Here is a 24987-nt window from a genome sequence, read left to right as displayed (position 1 = left end):
GTAATTATCCCACAACAGGGAAGTCTTACCATGAACTTCTCTTTGCTGGGTTCCAGGAGGAAGATCCTGTGCTGGCTGTGATAACCTACGTGGGGCTGGGCTTCTCTCTCCTGTGCCTCCTTCTGGCAGCCCTCACCTTCCTCCTGTGTAAAGCCATCCAGAACACCAGCACCTCACTTCACCTCCAGCTATCGGTCTGCCTCTTCCTGGCCCACCTCCTCTTCCTCACTGGGATCAACCAAACCAAGCCCAAGGTACTGACGGTATCGCTAAGGACTCCCTGCCCTGCCCCAGCAGAGGCTGGGCTCGTGGAGCCATGCAGTGCTTGATCCCTTGGTCAAATGGTGTTGGGTCCCAGGAAGGTTAGAGGGGTAAGTAGTCCTCACTCAACTAGAACACCATTCTCTTTTGACAAGTCCTCCACATACATCGGGTTTATGCCCACTGGAAGGCACAAAAGAGGCCCTGGGAACACACGCACACCCTGACAGCTGCTCTGGGTGACTCTTCCTGCTCCCCCAGGTCCTGTGCGCCATTATCGCTGGTACCTTACACTACCTCTACTTGGCCGCCTTCACCTGGATGCTGCTGGAGGGCCTGCACCTCTTCCTTGCTGCAAGAAGCCTCACGGTGGTCAACTACTCCAGCGTGAGCAGACGGAAGCTCATGTTCCCTGTGGGCTATGGAGTCCCAGCTGTGATTGTGGCAATTTCTGCAGCATCCAGACCTCACCTTTATGGAACATCTGCCCGGTAAGTGAAAATTCTACCTGTGCGTATTCTCTCCATCTTGACCATAGGCTCTACTAGAACCAATGTAACCCTTTGGTTATGCCAGAGCATAACATCCAAAGGGAAACTATAAGTCCTAGGACATGCTTCTGGTGAAAGATTATAATAATCAAAGAAAATGTCTTCCAATCTCTGACTTTGAGAAGCTGTTGTTGTTAGGTACCCTCGAGTCACTTCTTCGTGTATGATATCCTTATGTCAATCCACGACTCATCTGGTCTTTGGTTATTAGTCTTTAACGCGGCAATTCTGTTCTTGAGATGGTTTCTAAATTCAGGTGGGATATACTCAAGTTCGTACTTGGCTCTCACAGACTTGTTCTAATTTTCTTCAGTTTCAACTTGAACTTGCATATGAGCAATTGATGGTCTATTCCACAGTCGGCCCCTGCCCTTGCTATGACTGATGATATTGAGCTTTTCCACTGTCTCTTTTCACAGATGTAGTTGATTTCATGCCTGTGTATTCCACCTGGCAAGGTCCACTTGTATAGTCACCACTGATGTTGTTTAAAAAAGGTATTTGCAATGAAGAAGTGGTTGGTCTTTCAAAATGCTGTCACACAATCTCTGGCATTGTTTCTGTCACCAAGGCCATATTTTCCAAATACTGATCCTTCTTTTTTCCAACTTGCACATTCCAATCACCAGTAATTATTGATGCATCCTGATTGCATGTTTGTTCAATTTCAGACTGCAGAAGTTGGTAAAAATCTTCAATTTCTTCCTCTTTGTCCCTAGTGGTTGATGCATAAATTTGAATAATAGTCATATTAACTGGTCTTCCTTGTAGGTGTATGGATATTAGCATAACACTGACAGCATTGTACTTCAGGATAGATCTTGAAATGTTCTTTCTGGTGATTATCCAATTCAAAATGGCCAACACCAGGCCATTTCAGCTCACTAATGCCTAGGATATTGATGTTTATGCATTCCATTTCATTCTTTACAACTTCCAAATTTTCTAGATTCGTACTTCATACCTTCCACGTTCTGATTATTAATGGATGTTTGCAGCTGTTTCTTCTCATTTTCAGTCATGCCACACCAGCAAGTGAAGGTCTTGAAAGCTTGACTCCATCCTTGTCATTAAGGACGACTCCACTTTAAGGAGGCAGTTCTTCCCCAGTCATCTTTTGAGTGCCTTCCAACCTAAGGGGCTCATCTTTCGGCACTATATCTGACCATGTTCTGCTGCTATTCATTAGGTTTCCACTGGCTAATTCTTCTCGGAAGTAGGCTGCCAGGCCCTTCTTCCTAATCTGTCTTAGTCTGAAAGTTCAGCTGAAACCAGCATGGGTTACTCTGCTGCTGTTTGAATACCGGTGCCATAGCTTCTGGCATCACAGCAACACGAAAGCCCCACGTTCTGACAACTGATAGATGTGTGGGTGGTCCTCAATATAGCAAAGATGAAATCAGAAGAAGTGGCTAGGACATCATTTGTTTATCTTACTTTCTTCACCATCCAAATCCTTTAGGTCACTCCAATTTTTCATTTGGAAATTTAGAGCTGATTTAAATAATCAAAATAATATTTAGTACCATAGTTATTATTTACAAGGTGCTTCCAATGTACCAGGTGCTTTTCTAATCATTTTGACATGTATTAACTCATTTAAACCTCACACAAATACTATGAAGTATGTGAGGCATGAATCATTTAAGTCAACGCTCAAAGCTACACCAGTTAGTACCTGGCAGAGCTAATAATCAATCCCAAGAAGTTGGGTTCAGAGCTTGCACTCTTTTATTTTCAACTTCTTAATGCTAGGCTTCATTTTTTACACCTTAAGTGAGATATATTTCACATACCATCAAACTCACCCACATAAACCCTGTTCAGCCTCACACCACCAGGCAAGACTCCACTGACAATCATCATCATTCCCTAAGGACAGTCCATATTTCCCCCGAACTTTCAGCTTCCTGGGAATTCTTCTATTCTCAGCATTTGGGGGCTACTTAATTTATCTTATCCCAGCAAGGGACAAAAAAGCCTATACACAGGACATTTCCAAAACAACAGCAAATTGCTGGCAACATCACCAGCTGCCAAAGACTGTGATTTCAGTTGAGGCCAATAAGAGGTTGGCCAGGAATTTAAAGGAAAATACTAGAGAACTAAAGGACCTTAGGGAACTTAGAAAAACTCGGACATATTCCGGGGATCTAAAAGGCTGCACATATGCACAAAGCAGCACCCATGCTTAGTAGAGACCTAGAAAAAAAGAATGCGCTAGTCTCGTGATAACAGGACCTAAGTACCTGACACGAAGTGTCATCAACCTCGCTTCCAAGGAGCATTCTGGCTGTGCTTCTTCCAACACCGACTTCTTCATTCTTCTGGCAGTCCATAGTATATTCAATATTCTTTGCCAACACCATAATTCAAAGGCATCAATTCTTCTTCAGTCTTCCTTATTCATTGTCCAGCTTTTGTATACATATGAGGTGATTGAAGATACCATGGCTTGGGTCACACAAATCTTAGTCCTAAAAGCGCTAATTCGCTTTTTAACACTTTAAAGAGATCTTGTGCAGCAGAAGTGCCCAATGGAATGTGTCATTTGATTTCTTGACTGCTGCTCCTATGGGCGTTGATTGCAGATCCAAGTAGAATGAAGTCCTTGACAACTTCAGACTTTTCTCAGTTTAGTATGATGATGTTCATTGGTCTAGTTGTGAGGATTTCTGTTTTCTTTAGGTGAAGGTGTAATCCATACAGAAGGCTGTAGTCTTTGATCTTCATCAATAAGTGCTTCACAGATAATAAAAAGTATTGGAAAAGATGTGGAGAAATTGGAACCCTCATACATTGCCTGTGGGAAATCAAAATGGTGCAGCCGATTTGGAAAACACCTTTGCAGTTCCTAAAAATCCTAAACATAGACTTACTATATCACTCAGAAATTCCACTCCTAGGTAAATAAACCAAAAAAAAAAAAAAAAGCCATTGACATCAAGTCGATTCTGACTCATGGTAACCCCATGTGTTACAGAGCAAAACTGCTCCATGGGGTTTTCTTGGCTGTAATCTTTATAGAAGCACATTGCCAGGCCTTTCTTCTGTGATGCCACAGGGTGGGTTCAAACTGCCAACCTTTCGATTAGTAGATGAGGGTAAACCATTTGTGCCACCCAGGGACCTTCCTAGGTATAACTACCTCAGACAAAAAAATACGTCCACACAAAAACTTGCACATGAATATTCCTAGGGCATTATTCATAATAACCAAAAACTGGAAATAACCTGAATGCTCATCAACTGATGAACGGATAAACAAAAGGAGGTATAGCCACACAATGGACTATTATTCAGCCATAATAGAGAATGAGGTGCTGATACGTGTATAACACGGATGAACCTTAAAACATAATGTTAAGTGAAAGAAGCCAGTCACAAAAGACTACCTATTGCATTTCATTTACATGAAATGTCTGTAATAGGCAAACCCAGAAACAGTAATAGTTGTTTGGGGCTGGGAGGAGCCCTGGTGGCCAAATGGTTAAGAGCTCAAGTTGCTAATCAAAAGGTTGGCAGTTCAAATCCACCAGCAGCTCATTGGAAACCCTATGGGGCAGTTTTACTCCGTCTTACAAGGTCTCTATAAGTAGGAATTGACTAAACTCGATGGCAACGGGTTTGGTTTTTGGATTCCGGCTGGGATAGGTGGGAGGAAAGTGGGTTTAGGGAATGACTGCTAATGTGTACAAGGTTTCTTTTTGGCAAGTTGAAAATGTTCTAAAATTAGCTTGTGGTGATGATTGCACAACTGGGTGAATATTCTAAAAACCTCTGAAATATACACTTTAAATGGGTGAATCTATACTAACTGAAATGTACCTCCATAATGCACTTTTTTTTAATTCAGTGGATGGATTTTGTGAAAAAAAAAAAAAGATAAAATTCAATAGTGTAAGAAAGTTTCTTAAAACCATGTTAGGTTCCCAGGACCCTCAGTAACCATTCACAGGTTTACACCCTTCTTCCCTACTTCAACTCTATTTAGCTCAGTAACATCCACTCGACCTTTACATTTCAGCTAAAATATAATTTCCTTGGGAAACCTTCCTTAATCATCCTACCTGGTAGACCCCAAACTGAGCACGGCATCTAATGATACATTCACATAGCCTCCCCATTTTTGTTTTATTGTTAAAATGTGTCTCATCTCGTGCCTCTTCCCTGATTGTGAGATAAGTGGGGTCTAAGGCACTGGGTTTGGTTTTTTTTTTTTTTTTAAACCATGTGTACTTTCTTCACCACTCTATCTTCAAAGCCAATCACAGAGTCTGTCACATAAGAGATGCTCAATATTTGTTGAATTACGAATGAATGGATGGATGGATGGATGGATGGATGAATTTATATTGCTATTCTATATTCTCAAGGATCAATGAATTTTTAATCTCTCTTGATCAGCTGTTGGCTCCACCCAGAAAAGGGATTTAGATGGGGCTTCCTTGGACCAGTCTGCGCCATCTTCTCTGTGAGTAATGACACCAGAGCATCATTACTGCCCAGCCGAGGGTCATTAGAAGAGCAGGATTCATAAAAAGGCGACAGGAGCAGGAATGTCCCCGGGTTGTCATAGGTTGGCGTGCTTCTCTAAGACTGCGCTGAAATCTACAAACTCAACAACTGTTACCACTGCTCTCCAGTCAATTTCAACTCACAGCAGCCCTATAGGACAGAGTAGAACTGCACCACAGGATTTCCAAGGCCATAAATCTTTATGGAAGCCAGTGGCCACATCTTTCTCCCAGGGAGCTGCTGGTGGCTTTGAACCGCCAACCTTCCAGTTAGCAGTCAAGTGCTTAACGAACTGCGCCACTAGGGCTCCTATCAAAGACTTTTACTAAATACAAAAACTACCTAAGTATAGAATCAATGTTTTATAGACTAAGGTGAATACATATCAGATTTGAAATGTTATTCAATTAACCTTCTATGGTTACCCAAAGGTCAATTTGGCTTTGTTTTTGATGACCCTCTGGATTTTGAAAAACAAACTCTTATCCCTCAATGGTGACGTGTCCACCCTTCAGAACACCAGGTAAGATGGAGAAGACGGCACACAACCCCACAGACATGGGTGGTCCAAACGGCAAAGCCATGTGGCTCCGTAGCTCCTGATATCCTCAGGGTAAGCAGATGCAGGAGAATCCTTCCAAGGCTTCCAGCCCAGACTCAGCGTTCTGCTCCTGATAGTCCAGTCAAAATGTTCTGTCCATTTATAATCCAAGCTTCTGACTCTCCCAGCAACAAGGAATTGAACAAGAATTGACATTGGCTCATAAATGCATTTTGAACTTTTGTCAACAGCAGTCCTATGACAAAGTTCAAAGCACATTTATTTATTCAAGAAGCACTTAGAACAATGCAAGGCCATTCCCGCAACCCAGCTTGCACTTTCATACCTCACCCTCAGATTGGGCTCCTTCCTGACCCTCGAGCATTCCTCCATCTGGAAAAATCCTACAACCAAACCAAACCCATTGCCATCTATCAATTCTGACTCATGGATACCCTGTATGTTACAGGCCGGAACTGAGCTCCATAGGGTTTTCACAGCTAAGGCATTATGAGTCTGAAAACTCAATGGCACACAACAATCTTTATGGGAACATATTGCCAGGCCTTCTTCAGTGCCACTGGGTGGGTTCGAACCACTATTTTTCAATTAGTGGTTGAGTGCAAACAGTTTGTGCCACCCAGTGAAAAATCCTGTTCAATATCAAATCCTCTAAAAGGCTTGGATTTGCTCCAGGCGCCCTTGTACAAAATCAATGCTCCTTCCTCTAGGTTTCTATCACTGTCCTTCTCAAATATTGCACATTATTGTTTGGTCCAATTAGTCATTTGACTAGAACTCTATGAAAACAGAAATCTTGTCTTCTTTATGTTTAATACCCAGACTGTAGCACAGACCCGAGTGCCCATCACGGACACAGTAATATCAGTTAAATAATACAAGGAGCTTCATGGAACATCACAATTCTTTTGAAACCCACGTGATAAAGTGTCACTTTGAGTCCAACTCAAAATACCCTGAAAACAAATGGCTTTTCCTTCAGGGGAATCATTGACAGTGAAAACCAAGGCTGATCACAACTCAGTCTGTCAAGTCATCACTAGGAGAGATAGAGTGTTGGTAGAGGGGACCACGAGGTGGAGATGATAATGCCCTTGATTTTGATGCTCTGAGTGTGTCACAGGAATCCTTTCTCTTCCCTCCCAGGATGCTGACGTTTAAAGTGATGGCTCAGCTCTTCATCCTGGGCTGCACCTGGAGTCTGGGCATCCTGCAGGTAGGCCCAGCTGCCCAGGTCATGGCCTACCTCTTCACCATCATCAACAGCCTGCAGGGCGTCTTCATCTTCCTGGTCTACTGCCTCTTCAGTCAGCAGGTACCACTGCCTGCCTCCTACCAAGGACTATCCTTGTCTCACCCCTTTCAGGGAGCTGACCCTGACCACTTGCCTCTGCAGGTCCGGGAGCAATACAGGAAATGGTTCATAGGAATCAGAAAATTGAGAACGGAGTCTGAGATGTACCAGGTGTCGAGCAGTGTTGTGCCTGACACCTCCAAACCAAGCGTGGTAAGACACTGTTCTTCCCCAGAGCACCTCACTAACTGATCTACACAAGCAGCACATGCCAATCACGTTGAGTCATCTGGGTCTACAGCAAGTGATGCCCTAGGATGGCTCATACTTGGCTTACACCTTGACTCACTGAAGGCATTTTACTCCATTAACAATGGTCTCAGAAAGTTCTGTTTTTTTTTTTTTTAATTGGACTTTAGATTTTTTTTTTTTTAGATTAGAGTTTACAGAACAAACTAGCTTCTCATCAAATAGTTAGCACACACATTGTTCTACAAACTGGTGAACAAATGGTCGAATCATTTTGCATTCCCACCAGCTGTGCATAAGACTTCCGATCTCCCCACAGCCTCTCCAACATTTGTTATTTCCTGCTTTATTGATTTGTGCCAGTAAGGCTGGGGTGAGATGGTTTCTCACTGCGGTTTTGATTTGCACTTTTTTTTTTAATGGCTGGAGAACCTGAGCATTTCCTCATGTCTCTGTTGGCCGCTTGAATGCCTTCTTTGATGAAGTGTCTGTTCATTTCCTTTGCCCACTTTTAGTTGGATTATTTGTCTTTTCATTGTAGAGGTGTTGGTTTTCTCGTAGATCTTAAAGATTAGATCTTTGTCTGATTTCTAACGTTGTTGTTGTTGTTAGGTGCCGTCGAGTCGCCTCCGACTCATAGCGACCCTACGCACAACAGAATGAAACACTGCCCGGTCCTGCGCCATCCTTACAATCGTTGCTATGCTTGAGCCCATTGTTGCAGCCACTGTGTCAATCCACCTCGTTGAGGGTCTTCCTCTTTTCCGCTGACCCTGTACTTTGCCAAGCATGATGTCCTTCTCCAGAGACTGATCCCTCCTGACAACATGTCCAAAGTATGTAAGACACAGTCTCACCATCCTTGCCTCTAATGAGCATTCTGGTTGTACTTCTTCCCGGACAGATTTATTCGTTCTTCTGGCAGTCCATGGTATACTCAACATTCTTCGCCAACACCACAATTCAAAAGCACCACAATTCAATTCTTCTTCGGTCTTCCTTATTCACTGTTCAGCTTTCACATTCATACGATGCAATTCAAAATACCATGGCTTGGATCAGATGCACTTTAGTCTTCAAGGTGACATCTTTGCTCTTCAACACTTTAAAGAGGTCCTTTGCAGCAGATTTACCCTATGCAATGCGTCTTTTGATTTCTTGACTGCTGCTTCCATGGCTGTTGATTGTGGATCCAAGTAAAATGAAATCCTCGACAACTTCAATCTTTTCTCCGTTTATCATGATGTTGCTCATTGCTCCTGTTGTGAGGATTTTTGTTTTCTTTGTTTTGAGGTGCAATCCAAACTGAAGGCTGTGGTCTTTGATCTTCATTAGTAAGTGCTTCAAGGCCTCTTCACTTTCAGCAAGCAAGGTTGTGTCATCGGCATAACACAGGTTGTTAATGAGTCTTCCTCCAATCCTGATGCCCTGTTCTTCTTCATGTAGTCCAGCTTCTCTTGTTAGTTGCTCAGCATACAGATTGAATAGGTGTGGTGAAAGAATGCAACCCTGACGCACATCTTTCCTAACTTTAAACCAATCAGTATCCCCTTGTTCTGTCCGAACAACTGCCTCTTGATCTATGTAAAGGTTTCTCATGAGCACAATTCAGTGTTCTGGAATTCCCATTCTTCGCAACATTATCCATAGTTTGTTATGATCCACACAGTTGAATTCCTTTGCATAGTCAATAAAACACAGGTAAACATCCTCCTGGTATTCTCTGCTTTCAGCCAGGATCCATCTGACATCAGCAATGATATCCCTGGTTCCATGTCCTCTTCTGAAACTGGCCTGAATTTCTGGCAGTTCCCTGTTGAAATACTGCTGCAGCCGTTTTTGAATGATCTTCAGCAAAGTTTTGCTTGCGTTAGGTATTAATGATAATGTTATGTAATTTCCACATTCGGTTGGATCACCCTTCTTGGAAATAGGCATAATTATGGATCTCTTCCAGTCAGTTAGCTAGGAAGCTGTCTTCCATATTTCTTGGCATAGATGAGTGACCACCTCCAGCGCTACATCCGTTTGTTGAAACACCTCAGTTGATATCGCATCAATTCCTGGAGCCTTCTTTTTCGCTGATGTCTTCAGAGTAGGTTGGACTGCTTCCTTCAGTACCATCGGTTCCTGATCGTATGCCACCTCTTGAAATGGTTGAACATTGACTAGTTCTTTTTGGTATAACGACTCTGTGTTTTCCTTTCATCTTCTTTTGATGTTTCCTGCGTCGTTTAATATTTTCCCCATGGAATCCTTCACTATTTCAACTCGAGGCTTGAATTTTTTCTTCAATTCTTTCAGCTTGAGAAACACCGAGTGTTTCTTCCCTTTTGGTTTTCCATTTCCAGCTCTTTGCACGTGTCATTATAACACTTCACTTTGTCTTCTCAAGCTGCCCTTTGATTTTTAATAGCCAAAATTTTTTTCCAGTCTGTAGACTCTCTTTTTACTCTCTCGGTGAAGCCTTTTGATGAGCATAAGTGTTTAATTTTTAGAAGTTCCCAGTTATCTAGCTTATCCTCTGGAGCTTGTGTGTTGTTAGTTGTGGTTCATATCCTGTTAATGCTGTGTATAAAGGTCTCTAACATTGATCCTATTTTTTTTTTCTATGAACTTCATCATTTTGGGCTTTATATTTAGGTCTTTGATCCATTTTGAGTTACTTTTGGTATACAGTGTGAGTTAGGGTCCTGTTCCTTTTTTTTTTTTTTTTGCATATGGACACCCAGTTTTGCCAGCACCATTTGTTAAAAAGATTGTCTTTTCCCCACTTGGTGAACTTCAGGCCCTTACTGAAGATCAGGTGACCATAGGTGAATGGATTTACATCTGGGTTCTGAATTCTGTTCCATTGGTCAATGAATCTGCTGTTGTACTGGTACCAGGCTGCTTTGACTACCGAAGCTGTATAGAAGGTTCTGAGGTCAGGTAGTGCAAGTCCCCCTACTTTTTTCTTCTTCTTCAATAGTGCTTTACTTATCCGGGGTTTCTTCCCTTTCCATATACAGTTAATGATAAGTTTCTCCACCTCTTTAAAGAATGTTGTTGGTATTTGGATCGGTATTGCCTTGTATTTTAAATTGCTTTGGGAAGAACTGTCATTTTTACAATGTTGAGTCTATCTATCCATGAGTAGGGTATGTTTTTCCATTTATGTAGATCTTTTTTGGTTTCTTGCAGTAATGTTTTGTAGTTTTCTTTGTATATGTCTTTTACATCCCTGGTTAAACTTACTCCCAGTTTTTTATTTTTTTAGGGGCTCTTATAAATGGTATTGTTGTCCTGATTTCCTTTTCATCATTCTCTTTATTGGTGTATAGGAATCCAACTGATTTTTGTGTGTGTTTATCTTGTGTCCTGCTGCTCTCCTGAATCTTTCTATTAGTTCCAGTAGTTTTCTCATGGAGTCTTTTGGTTTATCTATTTTTTAGTATCATATCACCCTCCAATAGGGAGAGTTTAGCTTCTTCATTACCAATTTGGATACCCTTTATTTCTGTTTCTTGCCTTATTGCTCTAGCTAGGACTTCAACACAATGTTCAATAGGAGTGGTGATAAAGGGCATCCTTGTCTTGTTCCTGTTCTCAAGGGGTATGTTTTTCAGCCTCTCTCCATTAATAATGATGTTGGCCATTGGATTTCCATATATGCCCTTTATCATGTTGAGAAATTTTCCTTCTGTACCTATTTTACATAGAGTTTTTATCAGCAATGGGTGTTGGACTTTGTCGAATGCCTATTCCACATTGATTGAGATGATCATGTCATTCTTTCATTTTATTTTTGTGATGGATTATGTTGATTGATTTTCTAATGTTGAACCATCCTCGCATATACCTCGTATGAATCCTGCTTGGTCGTGATGTATTACTTTTTGATATGATGCTGAATTCTATTGGCTAGAATTTTGTTGAGAATTGTTGCATCTATATTCATGAGAGACATTGGCCTGTAATTTTCTTATTTTGTGGTTTCTTTGCCTGGTTTTGGTATCAGGATTATGCTGTCTTCATAGAATGAAGTCAGAAGTATCACCTCCTTTTCTATGTTCTGAAATAGTTGGAGAAGTGCTGGTGTAAGCTCGCCTGTCAATGTTTGGTAGAATTCTCAAGTAAAGTCATCTGGGCCAGGGCATTTTTTTGCTGTTGGGAGTTTTCTTATTACCTTTTCGATTTCTTTTCTTGTTATGGGTCTGTTCAGATTTTCAGCATCATTTTGTGTTAGTTTGGGTAGGCAGTGTGTTTCTAGAAATTTGTCCATTTCCTCTAGGTTTTCCAATTTGTTGAAGTACACTTTTTCATGGTACTCTCTTATGATCCTTTTCATTTCAGTTGAGTCTGTTGTAATGTCCCCCATTTCATTTCTCATTTGGGTCATTTGCATCTTCTCCGGGTTATCTTTCGTCAGTATGGCCAGTGGTTTGTCGATTTTGTTGATCCTTTCAAAGAACCAACTTTTGGTTTTGTTGACTCTTTCTATTGTTTTTCTATTCTCTATTTCATTTGTTTCTGCTCTGATTTTTATTATTTCCTTTCTTCTGGTGGCTGTGAACTTCTTTTGCTGTTCTCTTTCGAATTGTTCACGTTGTGTAGCTAATATTTTGATTTTGTCCCTTTCTTTTGTGTGCATCTATTGCTATAAATTGACCTCTGAGGGCCCCTTTGCTGTGTCCCATGGTTTTGGTATGAAGTGTTTTCATTCTCGCTTGATTCTAGGAATTTTTTTATTCCATCTCTGATTGCTTCTATTATCCAGGAGTTTTGAAAGAGAGTGTTATTCAGTTTCCTTCAATTGATTTTATTTCCTTATTCTTCCTGTCATTAATTTCTATGTTGATGGCATTATGAACAGAGAAGATATTTTGTATTATCCCAGTGTTTTGGATTTTGGAAGACAGCTTCCTGGCCAACTGACTGGAAGAGATCCATATTTATGCCTATTCCCAAGAAGGGTGATCCAACCGAATGCAGAAATTATAGAACAATATCATTAATATCACACGTAAGCAAAATTATGCTAAAGATCATTCAAAAAGGCCTGCAGCAGTATTTCAACAGGGAACTGCCAGAAATTCAGTCCACTTTCAGAAGAGGACGTGGAACCAGGGATATCATTGCTGATGTCAGATGGATCCTGGCTGAAAGCAGAGAATACCAGAAGGATGTTTACCTATGCTTTATTGACTATGCAAAGGCATTCGACTGTGTGGATCATAACAAACTATGGATAATGTTGCGAAGAATGGGAATCCCAGAACACTTAATTGTGCTCATGAGGAACCTTTACAGAGATCAAGAAGCAGTTGTTCAGACAGAACAAGGGGATACTGATTGGTTTAAAGTTAGGAAAGATGTGCGTCAGGGTTGCATTCTTTCACCACACCCATTCAATCTGTATGCTGAGCAACTAACAAGAGAAGCTGGACTATATGAAGAAGAACGGGGCATCAGGATTGGAGGAAGACTCATTAACAACCTGTGTTACGCAGATGACACAACCTTGCTTGCTGAAAGTGAAGAGGCCTTGAAGCACTTACTAATGAAGATCAAAGACCACAGCCTTCAGTTTGGATTGCACCTCAAAACAAAGAAAACAAAAATCCTCACAACAGGCGCAATGAGCAACATCATGATAAATGGAGAAAAGATTGAAGTTGTCAAGGATTTCATTTTACTTGGATCCACAATCAACAGCCGTGGAAGCAGCAGTCAAGAAATCAAAAGACGCATTGCATAGGGTAAATCTGCTGCAAAGGACCTCTTTAAAGTGTTGAAGAGCAAAGATGTCACCTTGAAGACTAAGGTGCACCTGCCCCAAGCCATGGTATTTTCAACTGCATCATGTGCCCGTGAAAGCTGGACAATGAATGAGAAACACCGAAGAAGAATTGACGCCTTTGAATTGTGGTGTTGGCGAAGAACATTGAATATACTATGGGCTGCCAAAAGAATGAACAATTCTGTCTTGGAAGAAGTACAGCCAGAATGCTCCTTAGAAGCAAGGATGGTGAGACTGCGTCTTACATACTTTGGACATGTTGTCAGGAGGGATCAGTCCTTGGAGAAGGACATCATGCTTGGCAGAGTACGGGGTCAGAAGAAAAGAGGGAGTCTCTCAACGATGTGGATTGACGCAGTGGCTGCAACAATGAGCTCAAGCATAAAAACAATTGTAAGGATGGCACAGGACCGGGCAGTGTTTCGTTCTGTTGTGCATTGGGTCGCCATGACTCAGAGCCGACTCAACGGCACCTAACATCAACAACAACAACAGTGTAACACTATCAATATCTGCCTCATATTATAAACTTTTGAAAAAATATTTATATTCCCAACCCCACCATGCTCCTGCAGAGATGATACACACATTGAGGGAAAGATACAGTATTTTCTATCTAAAGAAATGGAGTAATGGCATCAGATACTGTCGATGAAGACTTTTAAAATTCAAGTGATCTGATCCAGTATTTCTAGTATCTATGCTGAAAAACAAAGGATCAAACAAATCCATTGCTTAATGTAATTTTATCTTCAGTGCCCTCTTTTATAACTCCATACTTAAAGCAGAGGCCTCTGGGTGACACAAATGATTTGCACTTCTCTACTAACCGAGAGGTGGCAGTTCAGACTCATTCAGTGGCACCACAGGAGAAGGGCCTAGCAGTCTGCTTCCATACAAGAGTAGCCAAGAAAACCTTATGCACCAGTTCTACTCTGTAACACTTGGGGTTGCCATGAGTCAGAGTCACCTCAATGGCAGCAGACTTTTTGGTACATAAAGCAACCTTTCGCAAACCCTGAAGCAGAGGTATCAGGACATAAATGTTGAAATGGATTGGTCACTTTTGTCCTCCACATAATCGTTCTTATCTTCTGTAGCTTCAGACTTAGGAAACACTGAGGAGGGAGACTTCTAAGAAAGACCACAATCTAGCAAAACGCAATCTGACATGGCCCCTTGAGCCTAGCCTGACAAATCTAGCTGGAAAAGAAACTATATAACTAAAGACTTCCTAAATTTCAGAGTTCTTTTTACACTGAGGACTTAAAAACTTCTTTCTACACTCTTACATATCATTTCCAAAACTTATCTTTCAGGTTAATTAGAAAGCTCTTCTGAACTACATCCCTTGTCCCGTGGAAAATTGGAAATGCCATTGTTTGAACCATGAAGTAGGAAACGAACAACTCTGTGGTGTATTTTTCCAAGAAATTTATCATGTCAGCAATGTGAAGGAAATCATGGAGGACAAGTTTGACACCCAAATCCTGCTGAATCTGGACTTTTCTGTGTCCTACACTGTGTCAGCAAACTCTCAGCATATAGATGGTAACGTATGGCTCTATTCCTTGGTCACTTTGAGTTAAGCTCTATTCTACAGCTGTCCCCTTCCTACAAAGATTTGTCTAAATGCTGAGAGTCTAGAAGCAGGAAAAGCAACTCGAAGAACTTTTATACAAACAACATCCAAAAGGACTAGAATGTTCACACCACTGTCTAGATTTCTTCATTTCTTTGTTCTCTGTTTCTAGTTCATTTTCACTCATTCAAAAATACTGGTTATTTACCATATCCAAGGCAGAGTTCACAGGTCCTGCCTTCATGGAGCTTTCAGAGGGAAATAAAGTGATACTTTCTTCTAGAGTTGACTCAGAGGTCAAAAGATTCCTCTAAATGGCGTCTCTACACCTGGGCAATTGAACTATAAACCATTTCACAGGCACTGTCTTCTTTCATCCTTACATCGTGATGCAGAAAATTTCTAAACCCAGACCAGGAATGTGCACTAAGTTCCACGTCAGAGGAATGGCTTGCAGGACTCCTTGGTGTCCTGATCAAATGCTCTTTCCACTGTGCCTTTCTGCTTTCCCGAAAGAGCAATCTATATGGCCATGAGGTCTTGAAGATGCACACATATAGGGTTATGGACTGCAAGTCTAAAAATTGAAAACAAAATTACTAAAATGATGAAAGGAAAGATATGTGATTTCAAGAATTATGATCTCCAGGTAAGGGACACCTCCTTAATCATTGGAACCAAAAAGTAAAAGCAATGAACCAAAACTCTGAAACGAAGAAAATTAGAACAAGTTCACTGGAGACAAAGTACGACCTTGACTATATCCCACCTGAATGTAGAGATCATCTCAAGAATACATTTGACATGTTGAACACTAATGACTGAACACCAGACAAGATGTGGAAGGACATCAAGGACATCTGCCGGGGGCCAGCCTCAGCAAAGAACAGGGTCACCAGAGGAGGGGTAGAGTTTGGCGAAAAAGAATGAGAGGTAGTGTGTCTTGTATTTTCATTCTGCAGAAAAAGAAAGCCTCTGCTCTTTATTTTTTACATGGTCTTTTATATCATAAGCTTACAAAAGCATAACATCGCATGATCAACAAAGGGGCAGTATAACATCATTTCCCAGAGACATAATTTTCCAAGTGACACATAGTACAGTTCTGCATGCGCACACAAATACAATGAGTTTTTGTTTAGTTGATTTAAAGTAACAATTGACTTCATACTGCTTTACACTTATGCTTAATCTTGCAATACCTTCCACAGTTTTTATAACAATTAATCTTTTTGCAAAACCATTGCCACATAGGCTTTGTCCATCTTGTCCAGGGTGGCCAAGTTCTTGAAGTCCAGCCACTTTGGGTTACGTCATATTGTCCACGATTATGCCAAGGACAATTAGCCCAATCTCTATACCCAAAGACCAGTCAAGCGCAGCAGTGAGCGGGGTAGACGAGAAGGTTGACCTGTAATTGGCTGAGAAATCGGCTGAGAGAACTCACTGCCTTTTGTTTTTCCACTTTTATGGGATCATGTGTGGGTGGTGGTTTAATCACAAAAGGGCCTCGGTAAATACCAGGATTCCACCATCCTGTTTTTGTTTTCCATAGTTGAGCTATTCGTTCTCCCCCTAAGACAACTTCATGTTGATCCTCAGGTAATACACGGGCTGTCCCTACCCGGGATTTTACCAGGGGATTATGAGTAGGACGCCCCCCTCCAAAGGTCCCTAAATCTATAATGGAATTTTATGCTTATACATTCTGCTATACACAGGCTGAAAATGAAACAGAAACATAACACAGATGACAGAGATATTCCTGACTTTTCAGGAATTCTTCGATGTTTATGCTGGGGGCAGTGGGTGCAGAGGGGACGCCCTTGCAGCCTGGCTCCTCCTGACTTTTCAGGAATTCTTCAATGTTTATGCTGGGGGCAGTGGGTGCAGAGGGGCCGCCCTTGCAGCCTGGCTCCCAGCAGACATCTTACATGAAGAAAGCAAGAGGTCATTAAAAAGATAGGAAAGAAATAAAAGACCAAAATGGATGTCAGAAGAGACTATGAAAATTGCTCTTGAACTTGGCCTAGCTAAAGCAAAAGGAAGAAAGATGAAGTAAAAGAGCTGAACAGAAGATTTCAAATGGCAGCTCAAGAAGAAAAATTAAAGTATTATAATGACAAGTGCAAAGACCTGCAGTTAGAAAACCAAAAGGGAAGAACACGGTTAGTATCTCTCTAGCTGAAAGAACTGAAGAAAAAATTCAAACCTCAAGTTGCAATACTGCAGGGTTCTACGGAGAAAATATTAAATGACTGCAGGAAGGATCAAAAGAAAATGGAAGGAATACACAGTCACAATACCAAAAAGAATTGGTGAGCATTCAAACATTTGAGGAGGTAGCATATGATCAGGAACTGATGGTACTAAAGGAAGAATCCCAAGCTGCACTGAAGGCACTGGCAAAAAACAACGTTCCAGAAATTGACGGAATACCAACTGAAATGTTTCAACAAATGGAAGCAGCACTGGAAGTGCTCACTGGTTTATGCCAAGAAATTTGGAAGACAACTACCTTGACTGGAAGTCAGTTGACTGGAAGACAATTGACTGGAAGGGATCCATCTTTTATGCCTATTCCAAAGAAAGCTAATTCAACTTAATGCAGAATTTATCTAAAAATATCACTACTATCACACGAAAGTAAAATTTTGCTGAAGATCATTCAAAAGCGGCTGCAGCACTATACCTACAGGGAGCTACCGGAAATTCAAACTGGATTCTGAAGAGAACGTGGAACCAGGGATGTCATCGCTAATGTCAGATGGATTCTAGCTGAAAGCAGAGAATACCAGAAATATGTCAACCTGTGTTTTACTGAATATGCAAAGACTGTGTGGGTCATAACAAATTATGGATAACATTACGAAGAATGGGAATTCCAGAGCACTTGATTGTGCTCATGAGGAACCTGTACATACATCAAGAGGCAGTCGTTCAAACAGAACACGGGCTACTGCGTGGTTCAAAGTCAGCAAAGCTGTGTGTCAAGGTTGTATCCTTTCGCCATACCTGTTTAACCTGTATGCTGAACAAATAATCCAAGAAGCTGGACTATATGAAGAAGAGCCAGGCATCAGGATTGGAGGAAGACTCATTAACAACCTGAGTTATACAGGTGACACAACCTTGATTGTTGAAAGTGAAGAAGACTTGAAAGACTTACTGATGAAACTCAAAGACCACAGCCTTCAGTGTGGCTTACACCTCAACATGAAGAAAACAAAAGTCATCACAATGGGACCAATAAGCAACGTCATGATAAATGGAGAAAAGATTGAAGTTGTGAAGGATTTCATTTTGCTTGGATCCACAATCAACACTCATGGAAGCAGCAGTCAAGGAATCAAAAGACGCATTGCATTGGGCAACTCTGCTGCAAAAGACCTCTTTCAAGTGTTAAAAAGCAAAGATGTCATCTTGAAGACTAAGGTGCGCCTGACCTAAGCCATGGTGCTTTCAATTGCCTCATGTGCATGCAAAAGCTGGATGATGAATAAGGAAGACCAAAGAAGATTGCCTTCTTTGAAGTGTGGTGTTGGAGAAAAATATTGAATATACCATGGACTGCCAAAGAAAGAACAAACCTGTCTTGGAAGAAGTACCACCAGAATGCTCCTTAGAAGCAAGGATGGTGAGACTATGTCTCACATAGTTTGAACATGTTATCAAGAGGTATCAGTCCCTGGAGAAGGACATCATCCTTGGTAATGTAGGAAAAAAAAAAAAATGTAGACGGTCAGGCAAAAAGAGGAAGACCCTCAACGAGATGGATTGACACAGTGGCTGCAACAATGGGATCAAGCACAACAATGACTTCAAGGATGGCGCAGGACCAGGCAGTGTTTCCCTCTGTTGTACATAGTGTTGCTATGAGTTGGAACCACATCGACGGCACCTAACAACATCAAAGGCTGGTCCCAGGGTCTGTGTCTGTGCTTGTAATGTCCCCTGTGTGTCTGGGCTAGTAGGATGGACCCACAGCACTCTTGTCCCATCTCGAACACAGTAACTTTATGTGTAGTGAGGGCCCTGCCCCTGGAGGCTGCGGGAAGAGGTCTGGAGGAGGGGGAAATTGAGGACGGTGGGTGTTCATACCATGACATGTGTTGTCAGTCTCATTCCTGAAAGTTTTTGCCTCAGAAATGACTTCTGAGCTCACTGGGAATGCACATGTAGTGGTAGCTCCCCTCCACGTTACAGCAGTCAGCAAATATTCCACAGGACACTGTCTTGGATGGTCCACCCTTGTTAATGTCTGGGACACAAGGCACGGAGTCAACTCCTATACATATGAGTCCCCTGGGGGTAGAGACCCCTGCCCTCAACTGACCCTGTTGTGGGGCCTGGACAGAAATCCAGTCCCAGGGGCTCTCCTGGACTGGGCTAGGCCCAGCTGCTGACCACTCAGCCCCTCCCTGCTCTCTGGCTTGGCCTGAGGGCATCAAAACCAGACACGTGGGCTCTGCAGGGACTGGCAGAAGGTCTACAGCCCCCTCCCAAGTCTGAACAGGAGGACACAGGCCCTAGGCCAGGCTCTAGACCCTCCCTGTGGTACTGTTTGTACCCTTGGGGACTGGGGATGGGTTTCTAGCACTGATATGGTACTCGATGAACAGCAAGTGGGGGAGTCACAGCCCTGGTGCCGCCAAGGCCCACACCCACAACTCTACCTGAAGATAAAGCCTGATGGTCAGGCTGCTGTCCCCAGGCTGCTGCACCCCTCCCCCCACCACAGCTCTCCCCTCCCTTTCTCACAGGGGCCCCAATACAACTTCCCCCTCATGGACCAGGCCCTGCTCATGTTCCCAATGTCATTCACAGAATGTGAGGCAGCTGGCCAGCCTTTTCAAGGTGCCACAGTGTGAAGAAACTTGTTCCCACAACAGCACAAACCAGGGAGTAGGGGTCTTGCTGTCTCCATAGATAGGGGAGTCCCCCCTTCTCTGAGAAGGCTGTGTGTAAGAAATTGGGAAGCTGCACAAATGTTGCCACAGCTCTGAGTCACTGGGGGTGTTTCCTGGTATCTTATCTCTCTCTGTTGTGTAAGCGTGAGAAGGTGCCCAGGAGCCAGGTCCCCTTTGAGAAGCTCAGGGATGCACAGAGCAGAGGGTACACACCGCGGCTGAAAACAAAAACAGCTTTGTAAGAACCAAACACACAGAAATGAATCACACGCACGAGCAGAATATTTTTCTTGTACATTGAATTATGAGACAAAAACTTTAGAGCCTCAAAGGGCTCAGGAGGTCATGGTGAGTCAGGGCAGCTGTCCGGCCTCTCCAGGGTCCAAGGTGCCTTCTCTGCATGGAGGTATAGGGGAGGGGAGTAAAAAATGATGATGGGAAATTCCTTAAGCCCACAAGCATTCTCCCAGAGAAGAGCTGAATCCACTTCCTTGTGCAGCAAGAAGTTCCTTCCGTGTCACCACCCTGCAAATCTCCGTGGGTACACACGTGCCAAGGCACAGAGTGACCTCCAGGAATATCTCTGTGCTCACACATGGCTGGGCGGTGGACACAATCACATTTTTTCCTAAGTTTAGCTTTTCCAAATATTAAGCACATGGACACCGAGAAAGTGGAGAAAATATAAAATGAAAACAAAGAGAATCACCCATAACTCTAACACACAGACTACTGTAAAACTTATGGGGTATGTTTTCTCATCCTCTCAAGCATATTAGGAATATTTTCCTTTATCAGTGGATATGAATCTAAGACTGGAGTAGATGAAGAGCATTTCTTGGTGTAAAAGTAGTACTGTTTTCTTTTCCATCCACCACTGTTAAAGAATAAAAACATCGTTCTAGACCTGGATCTAGGTGCAACCACTTTGTTAGCTGTGTGACCTTGGACAAGTCACTCAACCTCTCTGAGCCCCACTTTGGTCATTTACAAACCGATCTTGGCTCTACTTGCCTCTCGAGGATGCTGTGAGGGTCTCAAGGGACGTGTTTGTGATGTCCTTATAAGCATAATTACTCTGCAAATATGAGGAGAGAAACCACGGTCGTGAGTAGGGCAGGAGTTCCCTTGAGCTCAAGCCAGTAGACGAGTGTTGACTGTCCAGGTCCATGTTGCCCTCTCTTCCTGATGCTTCCTCTATTTGTCCCCTTCCTTTGCGCTATGACAATAAGAATAACAGCAGTAATGATGATCATAGCTTCTGCTTGTTGAGGACTTACTCTGAGCCAGTCTTTCCCTGTGCTGTACACGTGTAAATTTAAATCTCACACAATCTATGTAGGCTTGATACAATGAGTATCTCCAATTAAAAGATAGAGACAAACTGAGGTAAAGAGAGGTCAAATAATTTTCTAAATGCAGAGAGCTAGTTGGAGGTAGAGCCTGACTTCAAACCCAAATGAACCAGCTCCACTGTTGAAGCTCTCAACACTCTACCCATTGAGTAGTTGTTGTTGTTAGGCGCTCTGGAGGTGTAACTATTGGTCATGAAACCTGATTGCCCTCCTCCTTCATCTTCCCTTGCCCTGTCTTCTCTCTCTTATCCTTGGCAAAATCATTGACCAAAAAAAAGCTATGCTGCTTCTCCCAGGGTTGAGGACTCTGGATGCTCCACAATGTCTGGCACACCCTCCACCACCCACAAATCTCTATACCTTCACAGTCCTTGTGGAGCTGGTGATGATCTCCCCTTAGAGAACTGAATCCCAGGTCACACCAACAGGCGATGACACTGACACATTTAGATCTCTTAGTGCACCACTGGGCACAGTCCACTGTGGGGATTGAGATTTCAGTCAGGGGACCCAGGAATGGAGGATGCCAGCTGTCAGATGGGGACCAGAAAAGGGATGGAGGGGGAGGAGGGGTGACTGCCTTCCGGAGAGAAAGAGCTCAGAGAACTCTAGACTTTTGGGAAGGAAGGGGCGATTTCTCTTATCTCCAGAGGAAGAAAGTCTCAGACTTACTTGAAGAATAAGCCTCCTTCCCCACCCCACCCCACCCCCCAGTTGACAGGGACCCAGACTCAGGATTCACTCCCCGGTGATGTCACTCATGGTCTGGCTGGGGAACCTCACCTCCAGCGCTCATGACTGTGACTCACAATGTGAACAGAAGCAGCACAGAGAGCCCTGGAGTAGAAAAACAGAGAGGTGACAGAGCCAGGAAATCCAGCTCCAACTCCCACCCCTGCACACATGACTACTGTCTCCAGCCAAGCAACTTCTGGTCCTACAGCCCCTGGTTTCTTCAGCATCCCCATGGCTCCGCCAACCACACTTCTTCAGCCAGGAGCTCAGCCTTCCTCCTTCATCTCCCAGGACCCCTGAGGAATCAGTCATCTACACCAACCATCCCTCATGAAACCTAAGGTCCTATGTGTATGAGGACAAATACTTGCAGATAGCTGATGACAGGGACACATGTTAGGAACTCCAACCACATTCAATGGAGGGAATACCTCTTAAAGAGAAAGTCCTCAAGTCCGTTTGCCTTTGCCCAGACCCAGCATCTTCACTCCCTGGCAATGACAGAATCTGCCTTCTCTTTGAGGATTTCTCTTCCAGGCTCATGTCCTTTGTCTAGGTGTATGCTCCAGGGCATATGAGAGGAGCCTACAATGAATTAGCAGGACAGAGCCTTGAAATCAGGAAGAACTGATCAAAAGAGAGGGGTGAGATCTAAAGTACCTGCAAATAGAGCCAACGCCCCTTTGGTTGGGTACTGTGATGGTTAAGGTTATGTGTCAAGTTAGCTGAGTCATGATTCTCAGTGGTTTTGTTACCACAATTTCATGAGTTAGAGCCATCTGCCACAAACAGCCAATTCTTGAGACAGGGGTGAGGTGGGTAGCAAGAACTTTATTAGATATACCGGTATATGGAGACAGAGGGGAATGACCTCCTCCTAAAGCTGTCTGTCTCCCAAAACTACAGGCCAGCTAGGGTTTTAAAGGGAAAAGGGCATAAGTTTTAAGAACTTGTGGAATGTGCATTCTCTTTCTTCTGTTTGGTTTCGGTGGCCACGTCGCAAACATGTTCATCTTCTCCTGCCAGTATCCCATCAGCTCAGGGTGTGGCTGGCACCATCCTTCATCTTCTTCAACAGGCTTAGATCGATATCACTTGTTTTCCACGGTGAAACATTGGTTAACACTTAAGCTTTTGGAGGAGCTAACAGAAAAATCCTACTTGGAGACAGAGACAGGCTAGGGAAGGGAAAGAAAAGAAAGAAGGGAAAAGAGAGAAAAAAAATGGCACTGGTACTGTTCAAGATGTGGCTGAGCAGCCTGTTTCAGTTTGGGAGTTATGATGTAGTTTGGCAGTTATGTAATGATGTAATCACCTCTTTGATGAGATCTGATATAATATAATCTCTTCCATGATGAGATCTGCTATGAGCAGCCAAACAGTAGAAAGGGAGTTTCCTTGGGAGTATGGCCTGCATCCAATATACATGGATTTTCTGGCAAAACTTCCTGGCTTTTCTTTTGCTCTGGATCCTACATTTGACTCACCGTCATCTGAACTCCATTACTGGGGCTTGAGCCAGCAGCCTGCCATCTTACCTGTTGATCTTGGATTCCTCAGCCTCCACAGCCCATGAGCCAGCAGCCTACCATCTAACCTGCTTATCCTGTGTCCGTCAGCCCCTGCAGCTAAACATTTGGTACCGAGAGTGGTTCTAGAGAAACAAAATTGTAAGGGTGATTTTCTCTAAATCGATTCTCCATTGTGATAGTCTTAAAGATGTTGGTAACTCTGCTTCCAGTAGTAAACAGGGCACCGCTAATTCATGGCGTAAGGTGGCAATAGAAATACGCAAAATATCACCACCAATAAGTGGATCCGGTATTGGTGAGTGGCGAGGCTCTGGGTGATTGCATGTTTGATACTTTTCTACACTTCTGTCAGAATTAGAAATTTAAGGAAGCTGATGGTTGTTCCTACCTTCGCTAGACCAAGTGGTGAAAGAAAGAGATGAGCTCAGGGCTTCAGACTCAAAGCTCAATTACCACGTAAACGACATCAAAGTTGCCACTTATTCCCTAAAAGAAAGCCTTATTTCTGATAGAAACAGAGTGAATGCTGGCAAAAACCAAGCCCAGAGTCTTATTATAAGAGTGGCTGAATTACAATGCCAGTTGAATTCCCAGTTTTCAATGGTGCCTGAAGTTAGAGTGAGGGCATTGATTGGGAAAAAATGGGATCCCAAAACTTGGAATGGGGAAATATGGGCAGATAATCAGGAATCTGGGGACACTAAATCCCTAAATTCCATTCAATCACTCCTGCCAAGAAAAACATTAGGCCCTCTAACTCCATGTGATGAGATTATCCCAACTGTGTCTGAAGAACCTTTCTCTGAGATATCGCCTGGGGCAGCAACTGAGTCATTCCCTGGGGCATCACAAGAGGCAGATGCCTTACAAGACATTCCTGAATGTTCTCAGAACACATGTGCACCACCCATTTTTGCTTTAAGACCTACAACTAGACTTAAGTCCTAGCAAGCCCCAAAAAGTGAAGTACAAAGTGTGACCCAAGCGGTATGCTACACTTCAAAAGAACTGCTTGATATTTTGAATATGTACAAACAGAAACCTGGGGAATACGCGTGGGAAAGGCTATTAGGGTGTGAGATAATGGTACAAGGAACATAAAGTCGATCAGTCATAATTTAATGATATGGGCTCACTAAGCACAAATACTTCATTTAATATTTCAGCTGGAGAGGTTAGAAAAGAATTTAATAGTTTATTTGGTAGGATTGATGAAGCATGCGTTACACAGTAGCCTACACTAAATCAAGTTGAAGTACCAGACTCGCCTTTGTATACCATAGAAGAAGGTACCCAAAGGTTTAGGGAAATTGGCATGCTGGAGTGGATTTATCAGGTTAGACCCACAGGCCCACACATGGAGTACCCAGAGAAAACACATTTTACTGCAAAGTTGAGGAACACGTTTCGGAAGGGAGAACCACCATCCTGGAAGACTGCTGTGATTGCTATTTTATGTAAATCAGATTTGACATTGGGATCAGCCCTAAAAGAACTAAGACACCTAACTACAAATCTCAAATCTCATCACAGAAGTGATCACAACATCATACAAATGACAAACCACTGAGAATCATGGCCCTGGCAAGTCACACAACCTTAACCATTACAGTCCACCCCTTGTCAACTTGGCACCTGTACACATCTCCTTAAATC

The 24987-nt window shown here is 42.8% G+C and overlaps 1 protein-coding gene across 1 annotated transcript in view; it reads left to right on the top strand.

Annotated features, from left to right (window-relative positions):
- The window catches only part of LOC126071214 (adhesion G protein-coupled receptor E2-like), a 30199-nt gene extending 10529 nt beyond the window's left edge, over positions 1-19670 (top strand). The window contains exons 7-11 of the mRNA XM_049875459.1: positions 57-308; positions 523-752; positions 7039-7207; positions 7289-7399; positions 19563-19670. Coding sequence (XP_049731416.1) covers positions 57-308; positions 523-752; positions 7039-7207; positions 7289-7399; positions 19563-19670 — 870 coding nt within the window. The remainder of the gene's footprint in view (positions 1-56; positions 309-522; positions 753-7038; positions 7208-7288; positions 7400-19562) is intronic.
- Positions 19671-24987: the final 5317 nt, after the last annotated feature.

Source organism: Elephas maximus, chromosome 3 (assembly GCF_024166365.1).
Source record: "Elephas maximus indicus isolate mEleMax1 chromosome 3, mEleMax1 primary haplotype, whole genome shotgun sequence".
In the NCBI taxonomy this organism is placed as follows: domain Eukaryota; kingdom Metazoa; phylum Chordata; class Mammalia; order Proboscidea; family Elephantidae; genus Elephas; species Elephas maximus.
Note: the sequence above shows the minus strand (reverse complement) of the source record. Positions and strands in the feature narration are given on the sequence as shown.